The 21,953-nt window shown below is 41.4% G+C and overlaps 1 protein-coding gene across 1 annotated transcript in view; it reads left to right on the top strand.

Moving 5' to 3' along the window:
* srcap (Snf2-related CREBBP activator protein) overlaps positions 1-21,953 on the top strand; it is a 50,550-nt gene that overhangs the window by 12,440 nt on the left and 16,157 nt on the right. Inside the window, exons 6-25 of the mRNA XM_085762193.1 lie at positions 930-1,115; positions 1,274-1,414; positions 2,775-2,967; positions 4,333-4,502; positions 5,318-5,411; positions 5,511-5,600; positions 6,320-6,493; positions 6,590-6,825; positions 7,552-7,729; positions 8,366-8,502; positions 9,731-9,900; positions 12,692-13,021; positions 13,561-13,747; positions 14,350-14,519; positions 15,822-15,973; positions 17,040-17,273; positions 17,927-18,091; positions 18,938-19,075; positions 20,228-20,617; positions 21,767-21,939. Coding sequence (XP_085618319.1) covers positions 930-1,115; positions 1,274-1,414; positions 2,775-2,967; positions 4,333-4,502; positions 5,318-5,411; positions 5,511-5,600; positions 6,320-6,493; positions 6,590-6,825; positions 7,552-7,729; positions 8,366-8,502; positions 9,731-9,900; positions 12,692-13,021; positions 13,561-13,747; positions 14,350-14,519; positions 15,822-15,973; positions 17,040-17,273; positions 17,927-18,091; positions 18,938-19,075; positions 20,228-20,617; positions 21,767-21,939 — 3,708 coding nt within the window. The remainder of the gene's footprint in view (positions 1-929; positions 1,116-1,273; positions 1,415-2,774; positions 2,968-4,332; positions 4,503-5,317; positions 5,412-5,510; positions 5,601-6,319; positions 6,494-6,589; positions 6,826-7,551; positions 7,730-8,365; positions 8,503-9,730; positions 9,901-12,691; positions 13,022-13,560; positions 13,748-14,349; positions 14,520-15,821; positions 15,974-17,039; positions 17,274-17,926; positions 18,092-18,937; positions 19,076-20,227; positions 20,618-21,766; positions 21,940-21,953) is intronic.

The following is a 21,953-nucleotide window of genomic DNA, read 5'->3' on the forward strand; positions in this document are numbered from 1 at the left end:
ATTCAAATTCATACAGATGAGAAGCTCAGAAGTCAAATCCTATCCAAGTAAAACTAAATTAAAGAAGGGAAATTTTCAGCTTTCTATCAGAACCAGTATGATCTTCAGGGGTTTGAGCAATAGTAGATTATATGGCAAATGTTTTTATCTTTGCCGTGAACCAAGCTGCAGTTTCAGGATAGAATAGACTTTATTGTCCCAATGGGAAATTTGTTTTGGACAAACAGTGTCTGCATCGTAACAGTAGTAAAAACACCAACAACATACATCCAGACATGGCTCCTTCCTCCTCCTTCCCTCTGTCCTCCTCTGTCTCTGCCTGGCTGCATTAAAGTGGAGAACGTGCAGACGGAGGAGGAGAGTCCACGATGTGTTGAAGATCCTCGTCTCATGATTCGACTTGATTCTGATTCTCTGAGTCGTCCTGATTTGATTTTGAATTGATTCCCGAGTCAATAAATAGAAAGCAAGGCTCTATTTCTGAGTCTCTTACTCCTGGTTCACTGGGCACTAAACCAAACCCGAAACCCATTCACTCACTCACTCACTCACTCACTCTCTCAGTCGGTCTGTGTGTGTCTGTGGATCCACTCACTGTAATGCAATATGAAACATTAAGTGGCAGTTAAGCTAACTGGTCCTGATAAAGGTCACTGTCTGACAAAACACAGCGAAATGTGAGCGCCCCGGCTGCAGATAGAGATGCTTTTTGTGATGTTTTGTTTGGGCAGAAAGTATCAAATATTGAAATCTTCTCTCAAAGTTGCAGAAATTTGCCTTTTTTTTCACTATTACTACTTGAAAAATTAGTCGGTGCAGCGCTGAGCATGTGTTGTGTTTTTATTCTGTCTATAAATAAATATATAATGGTATTATGAACAAACTAAAGAAAGGTTTTGTTTTGTTTTCAATCCGCTGTGTCGCCGCAGGAAGCCGACATCGAGCACCGAACCCAGTCGCTGAAGCGAGAAGGTTTCTGGTCGATGAAGCGTCTCACCCGCCTGACGGAGCCGCCGCGACCCAAAGTTCACTGGGATTACCTGTGTGAGGAGATGCAGTGGCTGTCGGCCGACTTCGCCCAGGAGCGGCGGTGGAAGAGGGGCGTGGCCAGGAAGGTCGGCAACGTTTTAAACACCAACACAAACGCCATTATTATTATTATTATTATTATTATTATTATTATTATTATTATTATTATTATTTCTAACCTTGTGTTTAAGACGACTCTCTTCACTTCTGACGGTTCTGTGGTGTTTTTTTTCTTTCTCTCCAGGTGGTGCGGATGGTGATGCGACATCACGAGGAGCTGAGGCAGAAGGAGGAAAAAGCCAAAAGAGACGAACACGCCAAGATCAGGAGAGTCGCTTCTTCTATTGCCAAGGAGGTCCGGGCTTTCTGGAGCAGCGTGGAGAAGGTACGGATGATTCACGGAGTAAACAAAACATTCTGGTCCGAGCGTCTCAGTCGGTCTGAGACGGAGACTGAGACGTGTGTTCAACAAGAGACATTTAAGGAGGAGGTGGCGGAGAAGACTCTCAGGTTTTAGTTGTTTGGCATCTTTAACGTTCTGCCTGTCCCATTTTTTTATATCTTTATCGTTCATATGCATTCCCTTTGTGCTTTTGCAATATATACTGTATATAAATTAGATTTAATTAATCACCATCAGAGTAGGTTGGAGTAATATAACAGCATCATAGCCTATAAATAATGACAACAAAATTTTTTCCCCCTTTGTTTCAGTGCAAAAAGTACAAATATTAACATTTTAATATTTAATGAACTGTACTTTTACAAAACATAATGAGCAACCTGATATTTCTTGAGACAAATATGTGCAGTTTCAATGATATTATTCCTTTTCTGTCTTTTTTATATTGCAATTTAATTCCCTGAGCAGCTTTTGGCCCGCGGTTTTAGTTCTTTGGCATCTTCAAAGTTCTGTCTTTCCCATTTTTTTAATATCTTTATTGATCACACTCATCTCCCTTCTACTTTAATTTAATTTAATGTATATACAGTATATATTGTTAATCACCATCAGTGTCTAAAGAGTTCATATAGTTTTTAAAGCAAGGTCATTAGTTAGTTTCCTCAGCAGGAGACGATCCGTCCGTGGAGACGAAACAACAGGCTGATTGATTAATCGATTGATAGGAAATGAATCAACAGGAAATGGTTGACAAATTTTGCAGCCATGGAAAACACATGAAAAATGAGAAAAAACGTCAAATATTTAACACACACACACACACGTCAGCTACCAGAGCTCTATTGACTTTTTCAGATCCCTAAGGATTTCTTTTCCAAAGAAGTGCCTAACAACAGGAAAACTAGCGACATTGAGTTGATGAGTGTTTCCAGTGTTGGATGACGAGCGTGAGGGATTTCTCTGCTGAGTGACAGATAGAAGAGCAGAAAAACAACATATTTGTGTTGTTCTATGATAAATTTGTCATAATTTCTAAGCATTTAAGAGATTATTTCATAGATAAGTTAGAGCCACAGACTGCACATCCTTAAATCAGACTTCTGGGAATAAACATAGAAACAAACTGGTTAAATGTACCAAATAAGGTCCAACTGTTGGAAAGAAACATGAATGGGACGAGGGATGTGTTAGTGTTGTGGTGTAATAACATGTCTGTCAGACTGTAGCATCTGAAAAAGCCCTGGAAAATGATTTGAAGAAAAAAAAGTGGGAACTCTGATCAAAACAAAACAAAGAATTCAACTTGTTTCTCTTTTCTTTTCTTTCTTTTTAACCCCTGAAGGTGGTGCAATACAAGCAGCAGTCCCGGCTGGAGGAGAAGAGGAAGAAGGCTCTGGACCTGCAGCTGGACTTCATCGTCGGCCAGACGGAGAAATACTCGGACCTCCTCAGCAAGTCGCTGGCCCCCGCCCGACCCGCCGAGCCCGTCGCCGTGACTCCCCAGAAATCCCTGCCCCCCCCTGCGGACGAGGACGGTGAGAAGTTCTTTTTAAATAAAAATAAAATAATAATAATAAAAACCCTCCAGCTTGTTGTACAAGGAGCGCAGCTACTGAGATCACCTTTAGAGCTGATTCATTGGTTCATACAGGGACGTTGTCATAGCTACACACCGATGACTGAACTGAACCCTCTTTGGAAACAAAAAGATGTTTTTCTTTTTTTTTTATTTCATTGTCAAGGTTGTTGCATCTGTGAGAGAATACGACATGTTCTCATATTTCTCTCTCTGTGTGCGTGTGTGGAGTCTAATATCTGTCACAACCGGCTCAGCTCAGCTCGGCTCAGTTTGGCTCGGCTCGGCTTCACCAGCTGGCGTCAGACTGGTCAAACTGGTCCGACTGGTGTGTGCTTAACTATGTTCTGCTGCAAGTTGGTTTGTTCCCAGTGGTTGGTTGATTTCCTAAAATGTAGGGGGGAAAAAAGGGGGGAACAAAGCAGAGGAAGGAAGGAAGTGGTTAATGTCCAGTTTTCCTGACGTCACCTCAGATCTCAGTCTCATTAGTCATCAAGAGTCTCAGGATGCGTTCAAGTCGCCCAGAACAAACCAGAGGAGGCGAAAAGGAAGATTACCCAACAGTCATTGCACCTCTTAACAGATTCAAAAACTTATTTAAAAATAATATTTTTAATAAATATAAAACTGAATTATAGATATCAGTGTGGAAAATATTAATTTAAGAAGGGTAGGCAAAATAAGCTGATGCTTCAGCCTACAGCGATTCGGTCAAAGTGCATTGTATTGCTTTGTTGTGTTTTTGTTTTTGTTTTGTATCTATACTTTTATATTTGTCTATTGTACTTGTTTTTACAAGACCGAAATAAACACACTAAACTAAACTAAGCTAAAAAACCTTGCTCCAGGATTTTATCTAGTTTGGCCTCAGTAAGAGTCGACAGTGAGCTGGTGTTAATTTCATAATTATACATACATATAATTATCAGATCTCAAATCACATTTAATCACAAGTTGCACACGTTTCAGTCGAGTATGTTTTGTATTTACGTCGGATCTGTCTTCGGTATTTTTTATTTCAGTCGTGTAAAATGTCCACAGACAGGTGGAGGAAGTTGTTTGTGCATCGGTGACATTTCAGGCAGACGTTTTATTGAGGAGCGGAGGTTTATGTTCCTGTGTCTGTCACTGAAACTCACAGATCAACAGGATGAAGTTTAGTCGGTGTGGTTGAGGTTTTTTTTTCCTTATGAACGCAATTAATCGAGCTGCGAGACAAGAAAGTGGAGTTTTCTTTTATTTATTTGTGATTCAATAATGAATCTTTTAGATTTACTCAGTTTAAATGGAAACGTTGTTTGTTCTTTCCTTTTCTTTGCTGCAGACAGAGACTTCGAGCCTCCGTGTGAGGAGGAGGACGACGAGGAGACGATCGAGGTGGAGGAGCAGCAGGACGGCAACGACGCCGAGACGCACCGCCGGGAGATCGAGCTGCTGAAGGAGGAGGGCATGTTGCCCCTGGACCAGCTGCTTAGTACCCTCAAAATGCCCCAGGTACACACACACAACTGATCTGCAGCACGTTGAAACACACACTACACTAGTACTAACAAGCTGAAAAATAATCACACAGGTTTATACTAAATTTGATGCCACATATTTATAAATGTAAATAAATATGAACATCAAAACAATTACTCAAATTCTCTTATTATTATATCTGTTGGGGATGTGCACTATAAAATGATCCAGCTGTATTTATGGTGGATAGAAATATCAATATTATCATGATGCCACTCATCAAACTTTCCTCAAACATTCCTGTTAGTCTTATAATATGATAAAATGACTCAATGAACTTCTGTGTAAATAAAAACAAATATAAATAGATTTATGTGAAAAATTAGTCGTATATTTATCACTGTAAATGTGTTTTGTGTTGTTTTTTTAGATGAAAGTGAGTACATCTCTTTGTTTTTTATGAGCTTCATTTTGACTTCTAACTGTAACTGTGGTGGTGTGTTCAAGATACTCTGTGTGTAAATCCCCATCATGACACCAGTTGCTGGTTTCTAATATTGCACAGACACATCTTTACTTCCACATTAGATCATGTTATATAACATTAATATCACAGCTGACAGTGATTGCACATGTTACAGGTGTAAACAAAATGTGCAAAACTGTTTTTATTCATAGTTTGATAAAATAAAGACTGAAATATGTGATCTTTAATCCTTATAATAACAACAGGTGATTTGTTTTTCAGTATCAGGGCTTTTCTCATTATATTTTAATGTATAAATGAATGAAGTCAGACCGCAGGTGTTTGCGTTGTGGATTAATCTCGGCCTCACTCTGCTTCACAGGAGTTGGGCTCGGAGGAGGAGTGCTCCGACGAGAGCTCTTCATCAGCCGAGGAGGAGGAGGAGGACGGGGAGTTCACTGCCAATGAGGAAGATGGTGAGGAAGGGGAGATGAGAGTAAAAGAGTGAAACATTTCTTTAAAACCAGTGTTTACTGAGGGTCTAATGTTGGTTTTCTGGTTCTTCTCGTGTCCAGCTCAGGACGAGGAGGAGACGATCGACGCTCAGGAGAAGGTGGAAGGAAACGTGGATCACGCAGAGGAGCTGGACGACCTCGCTAAAGAAGGTCGGTGCTTCTGTCGCATCGATGTCACTTGTCTTGAGCCTCGTGTTTTTAATTTGTTTGTGTAAAGAGTTTCCTCCTCGACTTGAGAGCTTCTTTCATCACCGATCAGAAGAAACGGACTTTCAACTTTAAACTGTTGGGTCGTGCATGAATTCAGGTTTTCACACGTTAAAACAAAAAAATTCAGAAACGACTTCCACAGTCAAATGTTCAAATTTTAATAAACTAAAGAAAAATATAACCTCATCAAATTAAATTCATTTCTCAAAGTATTTTAAGGTTTTAAATCTACCATAATCAACCAGTTCATCAAACTTTATGTATACAGAACGTCTCAGATGAGGCACAATGCAGTTCAAAGTATTTTACGAGTGATTGAACATAAAATCCCAAATGGGCAAAGTTTTTGAGATTATAATAAAAACAAAAAGATAATAAATTAAGGGTTTAATTAAAAAAAGAATAACATAAAGTAGTTCATAATAAAAGATAAAAAGTTGAAGAACACAGAGAATAATTAAAAATGTGAGTCATAGTAATAAAAAGATAAAAGGTTAAGGACGGATAGGAATAATCAAAGACTTTATAGATATAGAAAATTATATAAAATAAAAGCCTGAATAAGGAGATCAGTGTTTTCACTGTATGTTTTTATTTTAAACTGAATAAATTCGTCTTTGGTTTCTGAATAAACAACATGAAACATCTCGTTTCTGCAGGCGACATGAGCATCGAGGAGCTGCTGGAGAAATACAAAGGAGCGTACGCCTCAGACTTCGAGGTTCAGTCGGCGTCCGGCTCGAAGGCGAGCTCCGAGTCCGAGGTGTCCGGGGACGAGGAGGAGGAGAGCGAGGAAGACGAGAGCGACGTGGAGAGCAACACCTCATCCTCAGGTGACAAAACAACCTGCTCCGACTTCTCCTCAAAACACCGACCGACCCGAGACGGAGCAACTCACTGAAATACTTTCTGTTCTTTCTTTATCTCAGATTCAGCTGGAGACAGCGGGGAGGAAGAGGAGAGTGAGAAGGAGGAAGAGGAGGAGAGCGAGGAGGAGGAAGAGGAGGAGGACGAGTGCGGAGATGAAGGGATGGAGCTGCTGCTGAAGGAGGGAGACCACAGCCCCCCGTCCGCCGCCAGCTCGCGGCCAAAGAAAGAAATCAGCCACATCGCTGCTACTGCAGAGAGTCTGCAGCCCAAAGGCTACACGCTGGCCACCACCAAGGTCAGTGGCCCGGATCGTTAGAGCAGTGCTTCTCAAACTTTTTCACATCAAAGACCTCTAAATTTACACAAATTAGACCATGGACACCCATTGGACAAAAATTTGAAGCAAACAAATTACTGTTTTTTAGTCAATGTACGTTCAAATTAGGGCCAATGGCGTGAATGTTTGGAAATATTGTAGAGAAATTTCTGGGGAAAAGTGGTACAATTTCTCCAAAAATTAAACATTCTAGAAAATAGTGGTAAAAATTCTCAAAATAAATTCTAGAAAATAGTGGTAAGATTAAAAAAAAAACAAATTCTGGAAAGTTAATTATTTTTTTCTTTAAATTGGTAACCTTTCAAAAAAAAAAAAATGTCTCAAAAACAATTCTAGAAAAAAGTGTTAACATTTCTCAAAAAAAAAAAGTTAAAAAAAAATTCTAGAAAAATTGGTATTTCTCAAAATAATTAAAAATTCTCAAAAAAATAAAATAAAAGTGTAAAAATTCTAGAAAAAAGTGGTAAAATTTCAAGAAAAAGTTGGGGACCCCCTTGTAGCCTCTCAAGGACCCCTGGGGGTCCCCGGACCCCACTTTGAGAACCATTGCTTTAGAGGTTTTAATTAAAGAAAATAATTAAGAAGTGAAATGGATCCTGCTGCAAAAACAGTAAAACAGTAGTTGTGTGTTTCTGGATCAGATTTTTCTCATCTGTGTTTTATTTTTTTCTCTCCGAATAAAAGGTGAAGACCCCCATCCCGTTCCTGCTCCACGGCACATTACGAGAGTACCAGCACATCGGCCTCGACTGGCTGGTCACCATGTACGAGAAAAAGCTAAATGGCATCTTGGCTGATGAGATGGGTCTGGGAAAAACCATCCAGACGATCGCTCTGCTCGCTCACCTCGCCTGTGAGAAAAGTAAGAGACATCATTTACCACGCTGCAGCGGTTTGGGGGCGCCGTTTGTCTCGTTTTTTTTCTTTTTCTCTCTTCTTTCTACAATATCTTTATTTGAGTTTTAAGCAGCAAAAATGAGTGCAGTTTCTGCAACATGTTATACAACATAAAACAAAACAATCACATAGAGAACACCAAACTACATGCTTCTCCTGTTATTAAACAGATGATAAACACCACATAATGGAGTCTTATTAAATGATATAATAAAATAATTACAGGTATTCGAAAGAAAAAAGATGATGATTAAAATCTTGTAACCTGCTGTACCCACAGCCATTAGTCATTGATTTAATGATGATGGTTAATACTTTAACATATTCACTGAAGGGCCTCCATATACATTCAGATATGTGCTGTTTAGCCTTCAGTATGTAAGTAATTCTTCCCAGTGGGAGGCTTGATAACATTCGTCTTAACCATCGAGTGGTACTTGGTCTATGAGTCAGTTTCCATAATAATGCAATGCATTTTCTGGCATTAAACAAGCTGAGGTCTAGTCTCTTTTTTTTTTTTTTTACTCTTTCCTCTTCTTTTTTTATGTCCAATTGCTGATGTGTCGTTGTTGTTGTTTTGTGTGTGTCCTGTGTGGTGCAGGTAACTGGGGCCCTCACCTCATCATCGTCCCCACCAGTGTGATGCTGAACTGGGAGATGGAGCTGAAGCGCTGGTGTCCCGGCTTCAAAATCCTCACCTACTTCGGCAGCCAGAAGGAGAGAAAGCTGAAGAGACAGGTGATGAGTCCACTGCTTTTATTTATTTACTTTTTCTTTTAGTAACATACACATATTTGTGCAGTAAGTAAAACAGCAGTGCATCATACATAAAAATATAAAGATGCTGCTTGAAAATAGGGAAAAAAAACATTTCCTATTAAAGGGTTTGACCTTATCTTTGCCATCTATGTGAAATCAGGTGTTACAGTCGACACATAGCTGAGACATTTTGACCAATATCAGTTTGGTTCCTTAGTTTGAATGTAATTCTCTCCATAACATATACAGTATATTATTAATTATATCAATCCACTCATTTATTGTTGGTTTGTCTTTCTTAAGCCATTTTCTGGTCATAGCATTTTTACAGAGTTAACTGCTTTTAACCCTCCTGTCCTCCTGGGTCAAGGAAGGAAGGAAGGAAGGACGAAGGGAAAGAAGGAAGGGGAAAAGGAAGGAAAGATAGATTGAGGGAGGGAACAGATTTGGTCAATTGGGTCAGAAAGGAAGGAAGAAGTAAGGACGAGAGGAAAAAAGGAAGGAAACAAAGATGGAATGAGGGAACAGATTCATTCAAGGAAGGAACAAGAAGGAAGGGAAAAGGGAAGGAAAGAAAGATGGAGGGAGGGAACAGATTGGGTCAGTTGGATCAAAAGAGGAAGGAAGAAGAAGTAAGGACGACGAAAAGGAAGGAAGGAAGGATGAAGGTAGGGAACATATTGGGTCAATTTGACCCAGAAGGACAACAGGAGGGTTGCACATTTGAATCAAAAAACAGACAAAAGCATTAAAGGGACAACGAGGAGTTTCTATTTGGTTATGAAAAAATCTCACGTTAATGTGGATGAATCTACGTTACCCACACTTGTTAATGGGCCCATTTTCGATAAATATATGGTTTTGTCTCTATCGTTATTTTGTTATTATTAGTGGTGGCGGAAATGCTGGTCGAGCCGACCAGCGTTTCTTTACTTTCGGTTTTATGGCGAGTCATGAGAATAACGCAGCCGAATCGCTGTTTATGGTCGGAACTACGGCGGTATGTGGTCGTCTTTGAACCTCTGACTTTAATTCTTGATGAATGAAAACATGAGTCTGTCTTGCGCCGGTCAAAGAATTTCACGGTGCGCGCGGAGGCTCATAAATGTAGTGTGAAAACGCTTCGCTTTTCCAAAACTCCTCGTTGTCCCTTTTAAAAGTATAATCTAAATATCTCACTGACTCTCTCTGTGTCTCCGTCCCTCAGGGCTGGACGAAGCCGAACGCCTTCCACGTGTGCATCACCTCCTACAAACTGGTGCTGCAGGATCACCAGGCCTTCAGACGGAAGTCGTGGAGATACCTGATCCTGGACGAGGCGCAAAACATCAAGAACTTCAAGTCTCAGCGCTGGCAGAGCCTGCTGAACTTCAACAGGTCGGTGGAGAGAGAGAGAGAGAGAGACGAGCGCTTTGTTGTCGTCGTCATCTTTGTCTCTGTAGAGGTAGAAAACGTGTCTGTGTCTGTGTCTGTGGGCTCTGAATGAGAAATTAATGGAGCATCGCCGATGATTCACACATCAATAATTAAGGAGCACCACAAAGAATTTAACAGATTTTTTTTTTTACTGCAGTTTTTAAAAGGGTCAGTTTGAGATTTCTGGCTCATTTGCTCTGTGAGAGTCAGATGAATCTTAAAGATGTTGCTCCAGTCATTTGCAGCATCAATATCCGACCTGGTGCAGTGGGTCTGTGCATGTCAAACAGCAGAACTGCAGGTTTAAAGCTCCTTTTTTCTTCTGTTATATGCAGAAGACAAACTCCTCTTTCAGTTAAACCTCACAGTGAGTATTAATAAACATGATGAAGTCGTTTCTAACTCACCAGATCATTCAGTTTTGTTTAAAAGAAGCTGAACAACCTCAGTTTGTCGAGGACCAAACATGGAAAACCTTTGGAAAATCTTCCCTTTTTTTTGTTTTATTGTGCAACAAACACAAGGATTTGCTGTATCTCTCCACCCCTGGATCTGTGAATGACGTCACCTCAGTGTGCGAATGATTTCACTGTCATCGTCTTTTGATTCAAATCTCTGAAGTTTAAATATTTAAAAAGAACATAAATCCCAAAAATCCAGACTTCATGGAGCAGCTTCGGAGCTTTGGAGCAGTCGTCACTGTGTTTCTGTCTCTCATCCAGATGTTTCAGATCTCTGCAGCCGACAGGAGTTTCACTTTTGTTTTCATAACTTGACTGGTTTAGCCTGGCAAATATCCACGTGTCCATTTAGTCCCCTGACTGACTGACACGGCGTGTTGTGTTCAGGCTCCCTGCTCACCCTGTGATCATCATTGCTTCACCAGATCAGACTTGTGGGTGGAAAATGTGAATAAGTGTCATAATATGCAAACATTTCGCAGCAGCAAACGAGTCATGATGATGAAGAAGAAGAAGAAGAAAAAAAACAAACCAAAACCCAACTAACTCTCTGGTGTCTGGTGGTGGAGCTTCGGAGAGCGACGCCTCTCGTCTCCGTCTGGAAGCGGCTGCCTGTGTGCGCTCATGTGTGGAAAACGTGCTGTCATTCACGATTAGACACGTTTGACTTTGAAAGCATCATCGGCTGTTTTTATCCGCAGGCCGGAGCTCGTTTTAAAAAAAACATATGACACAGTTTTCTTATCTTATCATAGTGGCTGTAGTTGGATGAACTGGTCGACCCCATTTTTCAGTGGTTTAGTGTCGATGCAGATTGTTAGACTGAAGATTGAGTCGGACAGTTTGGACTTTGTGAATTGAAAACACCAGCACAGCTCCACAGAGCTTCTTTTGTGGGTTTTTTTTTTTTTCAGCTTCAACTTAACTCTTTTTTGATTCGGTCCCATCATCTGAGTTGTTTTCAGCTGCAGCAGCATCTGTTTTTACAGAGAGTTATAAACCCTCCTGCGTCCTCCACTATCTACAAACAGACACAGTGACAGAGCAGCTGGTTGAAACATTAAGCATTAAGCTAAAGAGGTGGAGGAGATTTCTCCCAGGAACCGGTGGTGGAGACCAAACACGGAGCTAAAAGAGAAAATATCATCAAGTCGACAGGAAAAACCATAAACAGAATGTGTGAAGAGGAAACGGTTAACAACACATTTAACCCGGTGGAATATTTATTCAAGTTAAAGTTATCATTGTGTTTACATCTCAGTCCAATCAGGCCCGCTGGTTGAATTTGCCACATGTGAAAATTACATAGCAGACAGAAGAGGCATAATATCGTTGAAATTGTTGAAAATGTTTTTCTCAAGAAATTTCAGGTTGTTCATAGTACTATACTACTACATAGGACAGTTCATCCACCATAAACATATTAATAATGCACCTATCTGCACTAAAACGAAGGGGAAAATTTAGGGTTCTCATTATTTATAAATTATTATGCTTTTATTTTACTAGTCTGCACTGTACGTGCCCGTGGCCCCTGAACTAAAATGAGTTTAACCCTCCTGCTTCAGACTGTTGGTCTGGACTGATTGGTTTGATCCACTAGAGGAAAATAATGTTAATCAGTTCGTGGTTTCTATAGGTTTGAGCCACACACACAGTTTTTTGTTTTGTTTTTTTACTTTATTGACATTTTCCAACAGTTTACTGCAGAGCTGCACTGAGGGAAGTTATTTATAGTGAAACAGTAAAATGTTGAGTCTCCGGTACAGATTTAAGGGTTACTGCAAACCGATGCGAGACCATTTTCAAGACCATTACTTTATTCAGCACCAGTCCTCATAATAATCATGTGTCTTGATATTTACATTATTCCTCCTCAGCTAAAAATAAAAGATGATTTGATCTAAAATCTAAACCGTATTTAATGTAAACAAATTTTGGATTGAACAGAACCTGCTGAAGTCTCCTCCCACTGGTGACACCAAGTTGTTCAGATGGTTTAACACAAGCAGATACTTTAGTACAACTATTTGAATTATCTTAAAGTTACTGAATACATAGACATTTGCAAAAAATTCCCGAGTCCAGCTCGACCGAGAGACTGAGACAAGACCCAGACCTTGAAAATGTGGTCTCGACTACCTCAAGACTCCTCAATCATTCAGATCTTAGTTTAATGAATCTGTAGACGCTTTGAAATCCATCAAACTGAACTCTCAAACCGTCATCATTTAAACCCCTCTTGATATAAATCTGACCACCTCCTTCTCCTCCTCCTCCTCTGTTTCCAGCCACCGGCGACTGCTGCTGACAGGAACGCCGCTGCAGAACAGCCTGATGGAGCTGTGGTCGCTGATGCACTTCCTCATGCCGCACGTCTTCCAGTCGCACCGCGAGTTCAAGGAGTGGTTCTCCAACCCGCTGACGGGGATGATCGAGGGCAGCCAGGAGTACAACGAGGGCCTGGTCAAGAGGCTGCACAAGGTGCTGCGGCCGTTCCTGCTGCGGAGGATCAAGGCCGACGTGGAGAAGCAGATGCCCAAGAAGTACGAGCACGTGGTGCGATGCCGCCTCTCCAAGAGACAGCGCTTCCTCTACGACGACTTCATGGCACAGGCATCGTAAGTTAAAGTTACTACACTACTTTTTATGAGATGTTTTTGTAAAAAAGTTTGATTTTATTTAACAGCTTTTCCTCTTTTGGAGCTTGGATGATTTTCTCTCTTTAATTATCTAATTCCTTTAGTTTCTGAAATATGAAAACATATTCACTTTGCTGGTTTTTGCCGGAACTAAAATCTAAGACTAAATAAAGCATCAAATTGACACATTTTAGAGGCTCTCATAGCGTGGTGAATGTGCAGGTCACAACTTGCATTTTGGAGTTGTTGGATTGTGTATTTGATGAGTTTGATGAGGGAAACCAAGAAATCCCATTAGCTTCCGTAGCGTAGCTCTGAGCAGCTAAAAATAGCTTGCAAAGACAATTAAAGGTAACGAACCTACTGCTATGACTATAGGGATTATGGCAATGAGCCAGTTTGCCAAAATGTTGAACTATCCCTTTAATGAACTAATCAAAATAGTCATCCCATGTTAGTGTGTTGTTTTATTGCTCATATTAACAGTGAGGTCTCTTCGTTCTCCGTCTTGTCCACAGGACCAGGGAGACTTTGGCCAGCGGCCACTTCATGTCTGTGATCAACATCCTCATGCAGCTGCGTAAAGTCTGTAACCACCCGAACCTGTTCGACCCCCGGCCCATCCAGTCTCCCTTCATCACGCAGCGCATCGTTTTCCACACGGCCTCCCTGGTGCAGGACGCGCTGGACGTGTCTCCTCTGAAGGTTCACACCGCTTTACACTCACACATCTGAAGCAACGAGAGATTTTTTTATTTGGATTTTTTTCAGGAACAAAGTTACAGATACTGACTGATGAGACGAAATCAAATCAAGAAAAAAGACAACATAGTAAAAATAAAATGAACACTGTGTACCATGACAGGACAATAGAAAGGGGAGAAAAATAAATTAATAAGTGAAATACATTATGCAATAATCAGAGATACAGAGAGAGACAAGGAGCAACAGCATCACTGCTCATAGATGAGGCCAAGTCGAGCTCCAATACAGAGAAATTAGTCAACCTGGTGTGATTTCATATAAAGTAATGGTTTAATTAATGGTTGCCATATTTTTCTGCATCCAATAAGTTATTTTCTCTAGACATTTCCACTTTATTGCAATGCATTTCTTTGCAATTGTCAAAAGGATTTCTGTAAATTTCTTTGCATAATTTGTCTCAAGATTGGGATTACGGTAGTAAAGTTCCCCAGTGAACAGATTTCAGCGTCCAGTGGAAACGTAACCCCATGGATGTTTGATAGAATTTCACTATGAAGATGTTATTTTTAAAAAGACGTTTGTTGTTGTTGTTTTATCACCAGCGCTGCGACCTGTCGCTGTTCGACCTGGTCGGTCTGGAGAGCCGTGTGTCCCGTTACCAGGCCGACGTGTTCCTGCCTCGCCACAAAGTCGGCCGCCAGCTGATCCAGGAGATCATGGAGTCGCCCGAACCCCCTCCCCGACCCAAACCGGTCCGCATGAAGGTCAACAGGTACAAACTCCACCATCTGCCACTTCATTCATTTATTTATTTATTTATTTATTTATTTATTAGTCTGTGCAGAGAAAATCTGACTGATCCTGCATCAGTTTTTCCTCTGGTTGGTGCAGAGACACTCACACTGTCGCCTGTGGGTTAAGTGCTTTTACTAAAGGTCATATCAGTGTGTGTGTGTGTGTGTTTATAAGTGTGTGTATCGGCCAAGGAAGGCGACTGTGAGCTGGAAACAAACAAAAGGTGCATCAGGATAATTTACATCAGTTCCCTAACAAACAAAATGTTTGAACAAAAGTTTGAAAGATGTTTTTCTGCAGATAAAACAACTTTTTAGAAACAACGTTGTGACATTTCTCATGTTGCTCAGTCAACCAACACATGAACCTGTCGATGGAGCTGATGCTGCTGTGAACTAATCGACTGATGCAGAGAAATCGATTAGTTTTGTTTTTTCCATCAGTAAACGATTCAATCATAACAAACTGAAACGTTAAACGCACCAGCAGGTTAACGAACAGCACCGATTGTTTTTGTTATTTTCTTTTTAAATCATCCGAGTTGTTGTTAAATTCAGGTTTCTACTTTTTCTTTTTATCACAAACACTGATGAGATTCAGAAGTATGGACATCTAGATAGATAGATAGATAGATAGATAGATGCTCCAAAGGGAAAAGTGCAATGAAGATAAGTAGGATACAAAGAGGAAGTATATGATAAAATATATCCTATAATGTCTAAAACAATAGAATTTACGCTACAAGTGCAAAGGGATCAACTTAGACATAGGCTAAATACTGTGCTACATAATTTGAGTGCAATACATAATTTAAAAATGATATAATACTAATGCAAAAGGGCCGAAACATAATTTTAAAATTTTAAAATGAGGTGTGTTGTTGTGTAATATCAACTTCCAGCTCTGTAACTTGTTTTCCTCCTGCAGCTTCGGTTAAATGTCTAAATCTGTAGAGATGCTGTGAAAACGTTTCCTTGTTCAGACTTCACTCCTCATTCTCGTCCACGAGACACATTAACTTCAGGTCACGACCGGCTTCGACCTCCTCCGCTCAGCGCCGAGTTCAGTCTGATTAAACTTTGACCTGCAAAATGTCGAGGTCGTCTCTGATGTCCGGTCGGTTTTAGAGAGCGGGGGCGGGGCCGATGTCTCAATCAGAAGGAAAATACAGTTTATATTCTCCAGCCCTCAGTGTTTCCTGTCAGGAACGTGCATCTTGTTAAACAAATGAATGACCTTTTCTTTACTGTACGCGTCTCTCTCTCTGTCTCTGCTGCAGGATGTTCCAGCCGCCTCCTAAAGGAGACAACCGGCCGGTGCTGCTGATGAACAAACCCACCTGCTCCGTTCCTCCTGCAGCTCAGACGCCTCGACCTCCCGCTGTGACCGAGGCGACTGCAGCTCCCGCTCCCGCTCCGGTCGTCCAACAAGGCGAGTGAACGGGACGAGGCTGCACCCGCACAAAACACTCACTAGCTGGGTTTTCATGGAGCCAAATACGTATTCCCATTATGGTGCAGACACACCAAATCCGGCGACAGATGTCAAGTCGACGGATCCCATTCATTCTCTATGGAGAGCAGGAGATCCGGCCGTGCAGTGCATGATGGATATGGCATGTCGAGTTGACAGCCCAGTCGCCGCATGTTGCATTTGCATAAAGAAGACTCGACTTGTACTTTATGCAAATTAGGTAGAATCAAAATTCTGTTACTGCACTACCCATTTTCAGCTCAAATGTTTTCAGAAACATACTTTAGTACATTGTTTAGCTGCAAAATGAGATCGTATGTGACCCGGTTACCATGTTGAAACCGGCAGAGCAAGAATGAAGCTCCGGCCACTCGCCGATGCGTTCAGTGAGCCGTTGCGTCGAGATCTGTTGTTGCCGGATTTGGTATGTCTGTACCGTCGGAGTCCAAACCGAATGAAAATGCTCCACATAAACAGCTCAATCAGAAGAATTGAGGTGAAACTGAAAGTTGTCTGGTTCTGTTCTTTCTGGTCCGTGTCGATGTAAATGCGTAAAAAACGTCCGTTCTGAGTGAATGCAGTGGCTCATGTAAACACCAGATTAGATCATATCACATAATTTATTGTATAGACTATAATGACTAGATAACTTGATAGATAATTTATGAATAAGGGGTGGAGTAAATAAGTTTGACTTCTTCCCACTCCTTTTCGGATATGAAAAAACAAACAAACAAACAAACCAAAAAATCAAATTATCTTTATTTTGTTCATATGTTGTCTTTGCAAAGTTTTTATTTGTTATGTCTGCCCATTTCTGTATTATGTTTTATTTCTTTTAACATGTCCGAAATAAACTAAACCTAAACTAAACTATCACAGGTAAACGGTTAAAACCTGAAAGACTCATTCAGAATGAATTCAATCCGAAAGAGAAAAACGTCTCCATGTGAACCCACCTACTCATCATGTTTCTTTCAGGACTTTTATTTATTTCTCCTGTTGTGCTTTCTGTTTTTCTTAGTGGTGTGTACAGTGGCGACCACGCCCCCTCCTCGCCCGTCCATGCATCCTGCAGCTCAGACCGCCGTCAGGTCCACGGTGCCGAAGCCGGTTCTGACGGTTCGAGCCCCTGGTGCTGCTGCTGCTGCTGCTGCTCCGTGCGCCGCCGGCATCCCCGCCCACACGGCGCCCGGCGCCGGCAGCGTGATGCCGCAGCGCGTCCTGCTCAGCCCCGACATGCAGGCCAGGTTGCCCTGTGAGTCCCTCCTCATGCTCACGTGTCGTCTCCCGCTGCAGCCGCCTCATGAATCATCTTCCTCTCATTAGATTAGATTAGAAAACTTTATTGATCCCCAAGGGGAAACTGCTTTGCCACCCAATAAAAACACATACATCCACTTGACAAACAATACAAACATTTCCATACCATTGCACAAAACTTATCAACATGATTGGATACTTCATACGACAGAGTAGGCTGCTCAAAGCAAGTGATTTAAATTGATATTAATATAGGCAAGGATAAATAGATAAATATACACCTCCAGAAGATTAAAAACAAAACAAAACAACAGCAGTCGTTCAGTAGAACACTGAGGCATCACTAACCGCTCACTGAAGGAGCTTTTAAGATCCTCAAATGTATTGTGGAGTGGGTGGTTATCATAGAGAAGGACTGTTTTCAACTTGGTCCTTGTTCTCTTCTCCACTATTACCTCAAGCTTGTCTGGATTAAAACCAATCACCAATCAGCCAGCCCTCTTCATCATCTTATTAATTCTGTTCTTGTCGTCAATGGATATACTGCCTCCCCAGCACAGAACAGCATAAAATAAGACACTAGCCAGTGATTCATTCATGTTTCTCTCTCTCTCTGTGTTTTCTCTCTCTCTCTCTCTCTCTCTGCAGCCGGCGAGGTCGTGAGCATCGCGCAGCTCGCCTCGTTGGCAGGGCGACCTGTGTCGTCGTGCCAGGGCAGTAAACCCGTCACCTTCCAGCTGCAGGGCAACAAGCTGACTCTGTCTGGAGCTCAGATCCACCAGGTCCCAGCGGCCGCTCCACGCCAGGTTCAAGGTCAGAGCAGGACGAGCTGCATCCAGATCAGTGTTTTCACTTCAGTTGCAAAGATTCAGCAGCGAGAGAATCGTTTTTTTATTAACAGTGATTTTATTTTGCATTTACACCCATACGTAGTCTTTATACACGTGACATGCAAATATAAAGCAAGAAAACAACACGAAAAATAAGTATAAAGAATTATATTATTAACATTAATAAGAATAAAATACATACGCACACATTCACTTGCATATATAAAACGAACCTGTAATTGAGAAAGAGAAACAGAAAGTTATTTAAACATTTTTTTTATGTGTTTTCATTCAGTTCAGTTAATTTGTTTAAAGGAAACTTGTGAGATAATTGTTATCTATACATTTTAATTAGTGTTTATACTTGAGTTTTTCACTTTATTTTTCCCCATTTACAACTGTTCATAGCATTTATACATAATATATTCAAGATAAGATAAAATATTTCTAGATAAGATGATGATTTATTTTACTATTGAGCAAGAAAACAACACAAAACAAACAGTGAAAGAAAGACAGAAAATGAAGTGTGTGGAATATTTATTCCACACACACATTTATTTTTGGAGAGAGACGGGATTTTAGGTTGTAATTGTGCACAAATATTTCAACATTGTGTAATGTGTCGGTGATGCAAACAGAAGTAACGATGTAGAGACACGAGGTGGCTCCGGTAGGAAAAGTACTGATAAATATTTTCGTTCAGTTCAGTTCAGTTGTTTAAAGTGAATCAAGATTTATCATTGTAAAGTATAGCTCATTGCTCGCCATGACGATAAGACTGAAGCAGATGATGATGATGATGATGGTGTGTTTCTTCCTCCTGCAGGTAACGTGATGCACCTGGTGTCCAGCGGCGTGCAGCACCACCTCATCAGCCAACCTGCACAGGTGTCGGTGCAGAGCGCAGCCAACTCCCCCACTGCCCCCCCGGCCAACCGCCTGCCTCATAATGCCTCCGCTCAAGGTTTTTACCCCGACTCCTCCTCCTCCTCCTCCTCCTCTCTCCTTAAAGGACAATTCCAGGCAAATTCAACCTGGGCTCTAGTTTTCTAATATATTTCAGGTCTATAAAGAATTAATCTGCAGATTTTCTTCTTAATGTCTCCTGTTCATCGCATCATCACAGCAGCGTAGAATGAGAGTAGACGAATCTCAGGCTGTTTACATCCCACAACACAGCTACTTTTTACAACACAGCTACTTTTTTTTTGCACAGACAGCGTCAGATGGCTTCCAACATACACCGAGGGGTTTGTTCACTTCAAGGAAGACGACATATTTGTAAACAGAGCTGGAATACAAAGTCTAGAGTCAAGTTGACGGCCAGATTTACTCTTACTGCTACAGAAACATGGTGCCTCCGATATTCCTTTGTTGATAAAACAAACGGGAGCTTCAGGCGACCTGTTTCGATCTTCCCCCCAAATCAGATTAGAATTTCTAATGCTTCTTATGTTAGATATTCAAATTATATTCAAATTTTTGATGTGTTTTTTTTGTTTGTTTGTTTCATTTAGCTCATTACACCTATACCAGCTTATTATTACATCACGTTCCAACCAAATCTGTTATGTAACATTTGCAACACACTTAAGTTTGAAGCTGCAGCTCTACATCGCACAACAACAACAAAATAGTTTGTTTTATCAACATGTTTACTGCCCCGAACGTCGCGATGCACGAAGTTGAGGAAGTCACATGTTTGAACGTCAGTTTCCACCTTCGAATGTTCGCTATTCAAACAAAAATCTAATTATTTTTAAAAATGAGAAGTTCGTTCTGACAGCCCTACGACCTGTAACATACTGAACATGTCAACTTGACTTCACAAGACTACAGCTCCGTTTACAAACATGTCGTCTTTCTTGAAGTGAACAAACCCCTCGGTTGATGTTTAAAGCCATCTGACGTTGGCTGTGTAAAAAAAAAAGCAGTTTTGTGCAACGGAACAGACAGAACTACCGCAGAACAGGAGACATTAAGAAGAAAATCTGCAGATTCATTCTTTTAGACCTAAAATATCAGGAAACTGGAGCCACAGGTTGAATTTGTCCTTTAACATTGATGTTGACCGGTGAAGTGGATCCTCTCCTCATGTCTCTCTGTCCCCCCTCAGTGCCCTCCTCCATGGTGAGCAGCCCCGGCGTCGTGAAGATCGTTGTGCGTCAGTCAGCAGGCAAGGAGGGCGGGCCCGTGCCCACCCTGGCCGTGGCCCCTTCCCCCCGTGTTGCTCCTCAGGCCCCCCCCTCCTCCTCCTCCTCCTCCTCCTCCTCCCTGCACGTCGTCACCACCGCCACCTCCACCCCCGTCAGACACGCCGCTCCGCTGCAGATCGCCCAACGCACCGCCACCGCCACCGCCCACTACACCATAGCTCCTCCCAGAACCACCACCGCCTCCTCCAGCCAGCCACAGCCCCCCCGCCCCGTCCTCAAAGTAGTGCAGCCTCCTCCTCCCACTCCTCCTCCTCCTCCTCCTCCTCCGTCGGGCGCGGAGCAGCAGCCAGGTGAGAGGAGGAGTCCCGGTTCTGTCTGAGCTGCATGACCAGTAGAACCGGGTCACATCCCTGCTTCTACTTCTACTACATCTACTACTAACATCTCACATCTCACTCTCTTTGTGTTAATCTACTCTGCTGCACGTGTGTGTGTGTTGTTTGTCTTGTGTGTAAAAGGAAATGTGTAGAGCAGGGGTGTCAGGATTATAGATTTATTGTCAGAGAAATAATCACAGTGTTAGGATTATCATGATTATTGTGCATTAATTAAATTCACAACTCTATTAATGTGTAAAATCAAATGAAGTCAAAATATATTTACATTAAAAATTATTTACACCAAATATTTTAAAGGGATAGTTCAACATTTTGGCAAATTGGCCCCATTGCCATAATCCCTATAGTCATAGCAGTAGGTTCGTTACCTTTAATTGTCGGTGCAAGCTGTTTTTAGAACGGCGGAGCAGAGCCGCGAGCTGCTCACAGCTACGCTACGGAGGCTCATGGGATTTCTTGGTTTCCCTCATCAAACTCATCAAATACACAATCCAACAACTCCAAAACCCGGCTCTGCTCCACCGAGATAATCAAGGGAGGTTTTAATTATGGCTAAAATATTAAATCATCAGTGTCCATAGGTAATGATAAATAAAGGAAACTGACGATTTTGACTATTTTCCAATATTTTATAGTCTAAACAATTCATCAGTCTGAAGCTTAAGTTGAATTTCTTATCAAACACTTAGGAGTTTGGGCTGTCAATCGATTAAAATGATTAATAATCATTAACTGCACATTTTATATTTCGTCAAAATGCTCCTTAAAGAGCTGTTTTTAATAATGTAAAACTACGTTATACATGAACCAAAGAGACAGAGATGGTTTAGTTTAAAACTTGATTTGATGGATCAAAGGCCAAAACAACATGTTTGTTAATTGAGATATTAAAGGGAATTTCTATTAATGTTTTATTTATTACGTTAACTTTGACAGTGGTAGATTTAATATAGAAAATAAAATTTCTTGCACAGAAAAGTCAGATTAGATCTGAGAATCAGTAATACAGGATTTAATCAATAATCTCCAGTCTGATAATTTCTTTAACCTTTAATCTTCTCTGAATGAACTCAACTTATTTATTTATTTCCTCCTCTTCAGCTGCAGCTTCGGTCTCGTCCTCGGTGTCCAAACCTTCAGCGGCGCCACGTGACATCAGCAGCGTCGGTCAAACACCAGCGACCACGAAGCCGAGGCCCAGCGTGACGTCGTCCAGACCTCACCTCCCGCCCCGGAGAGTTCCCCGACCGCCGCCTCGCTCCCCGTTCCACATGGTGAGGAAGTCCTT

Source organism: Trachurus japonicus, chromosome 19, assembly GCF_045865225.1.
Source record: "Trachurus japonicus isolate A0001 chromosome 19, Traja_1.0".
Taxonomy (NCBI): Eukaryota; Metazoa; Chordata; class Actinopteri; order Carangiformes; family Carangidae; genus Trachurus; species Trachurus japonicus.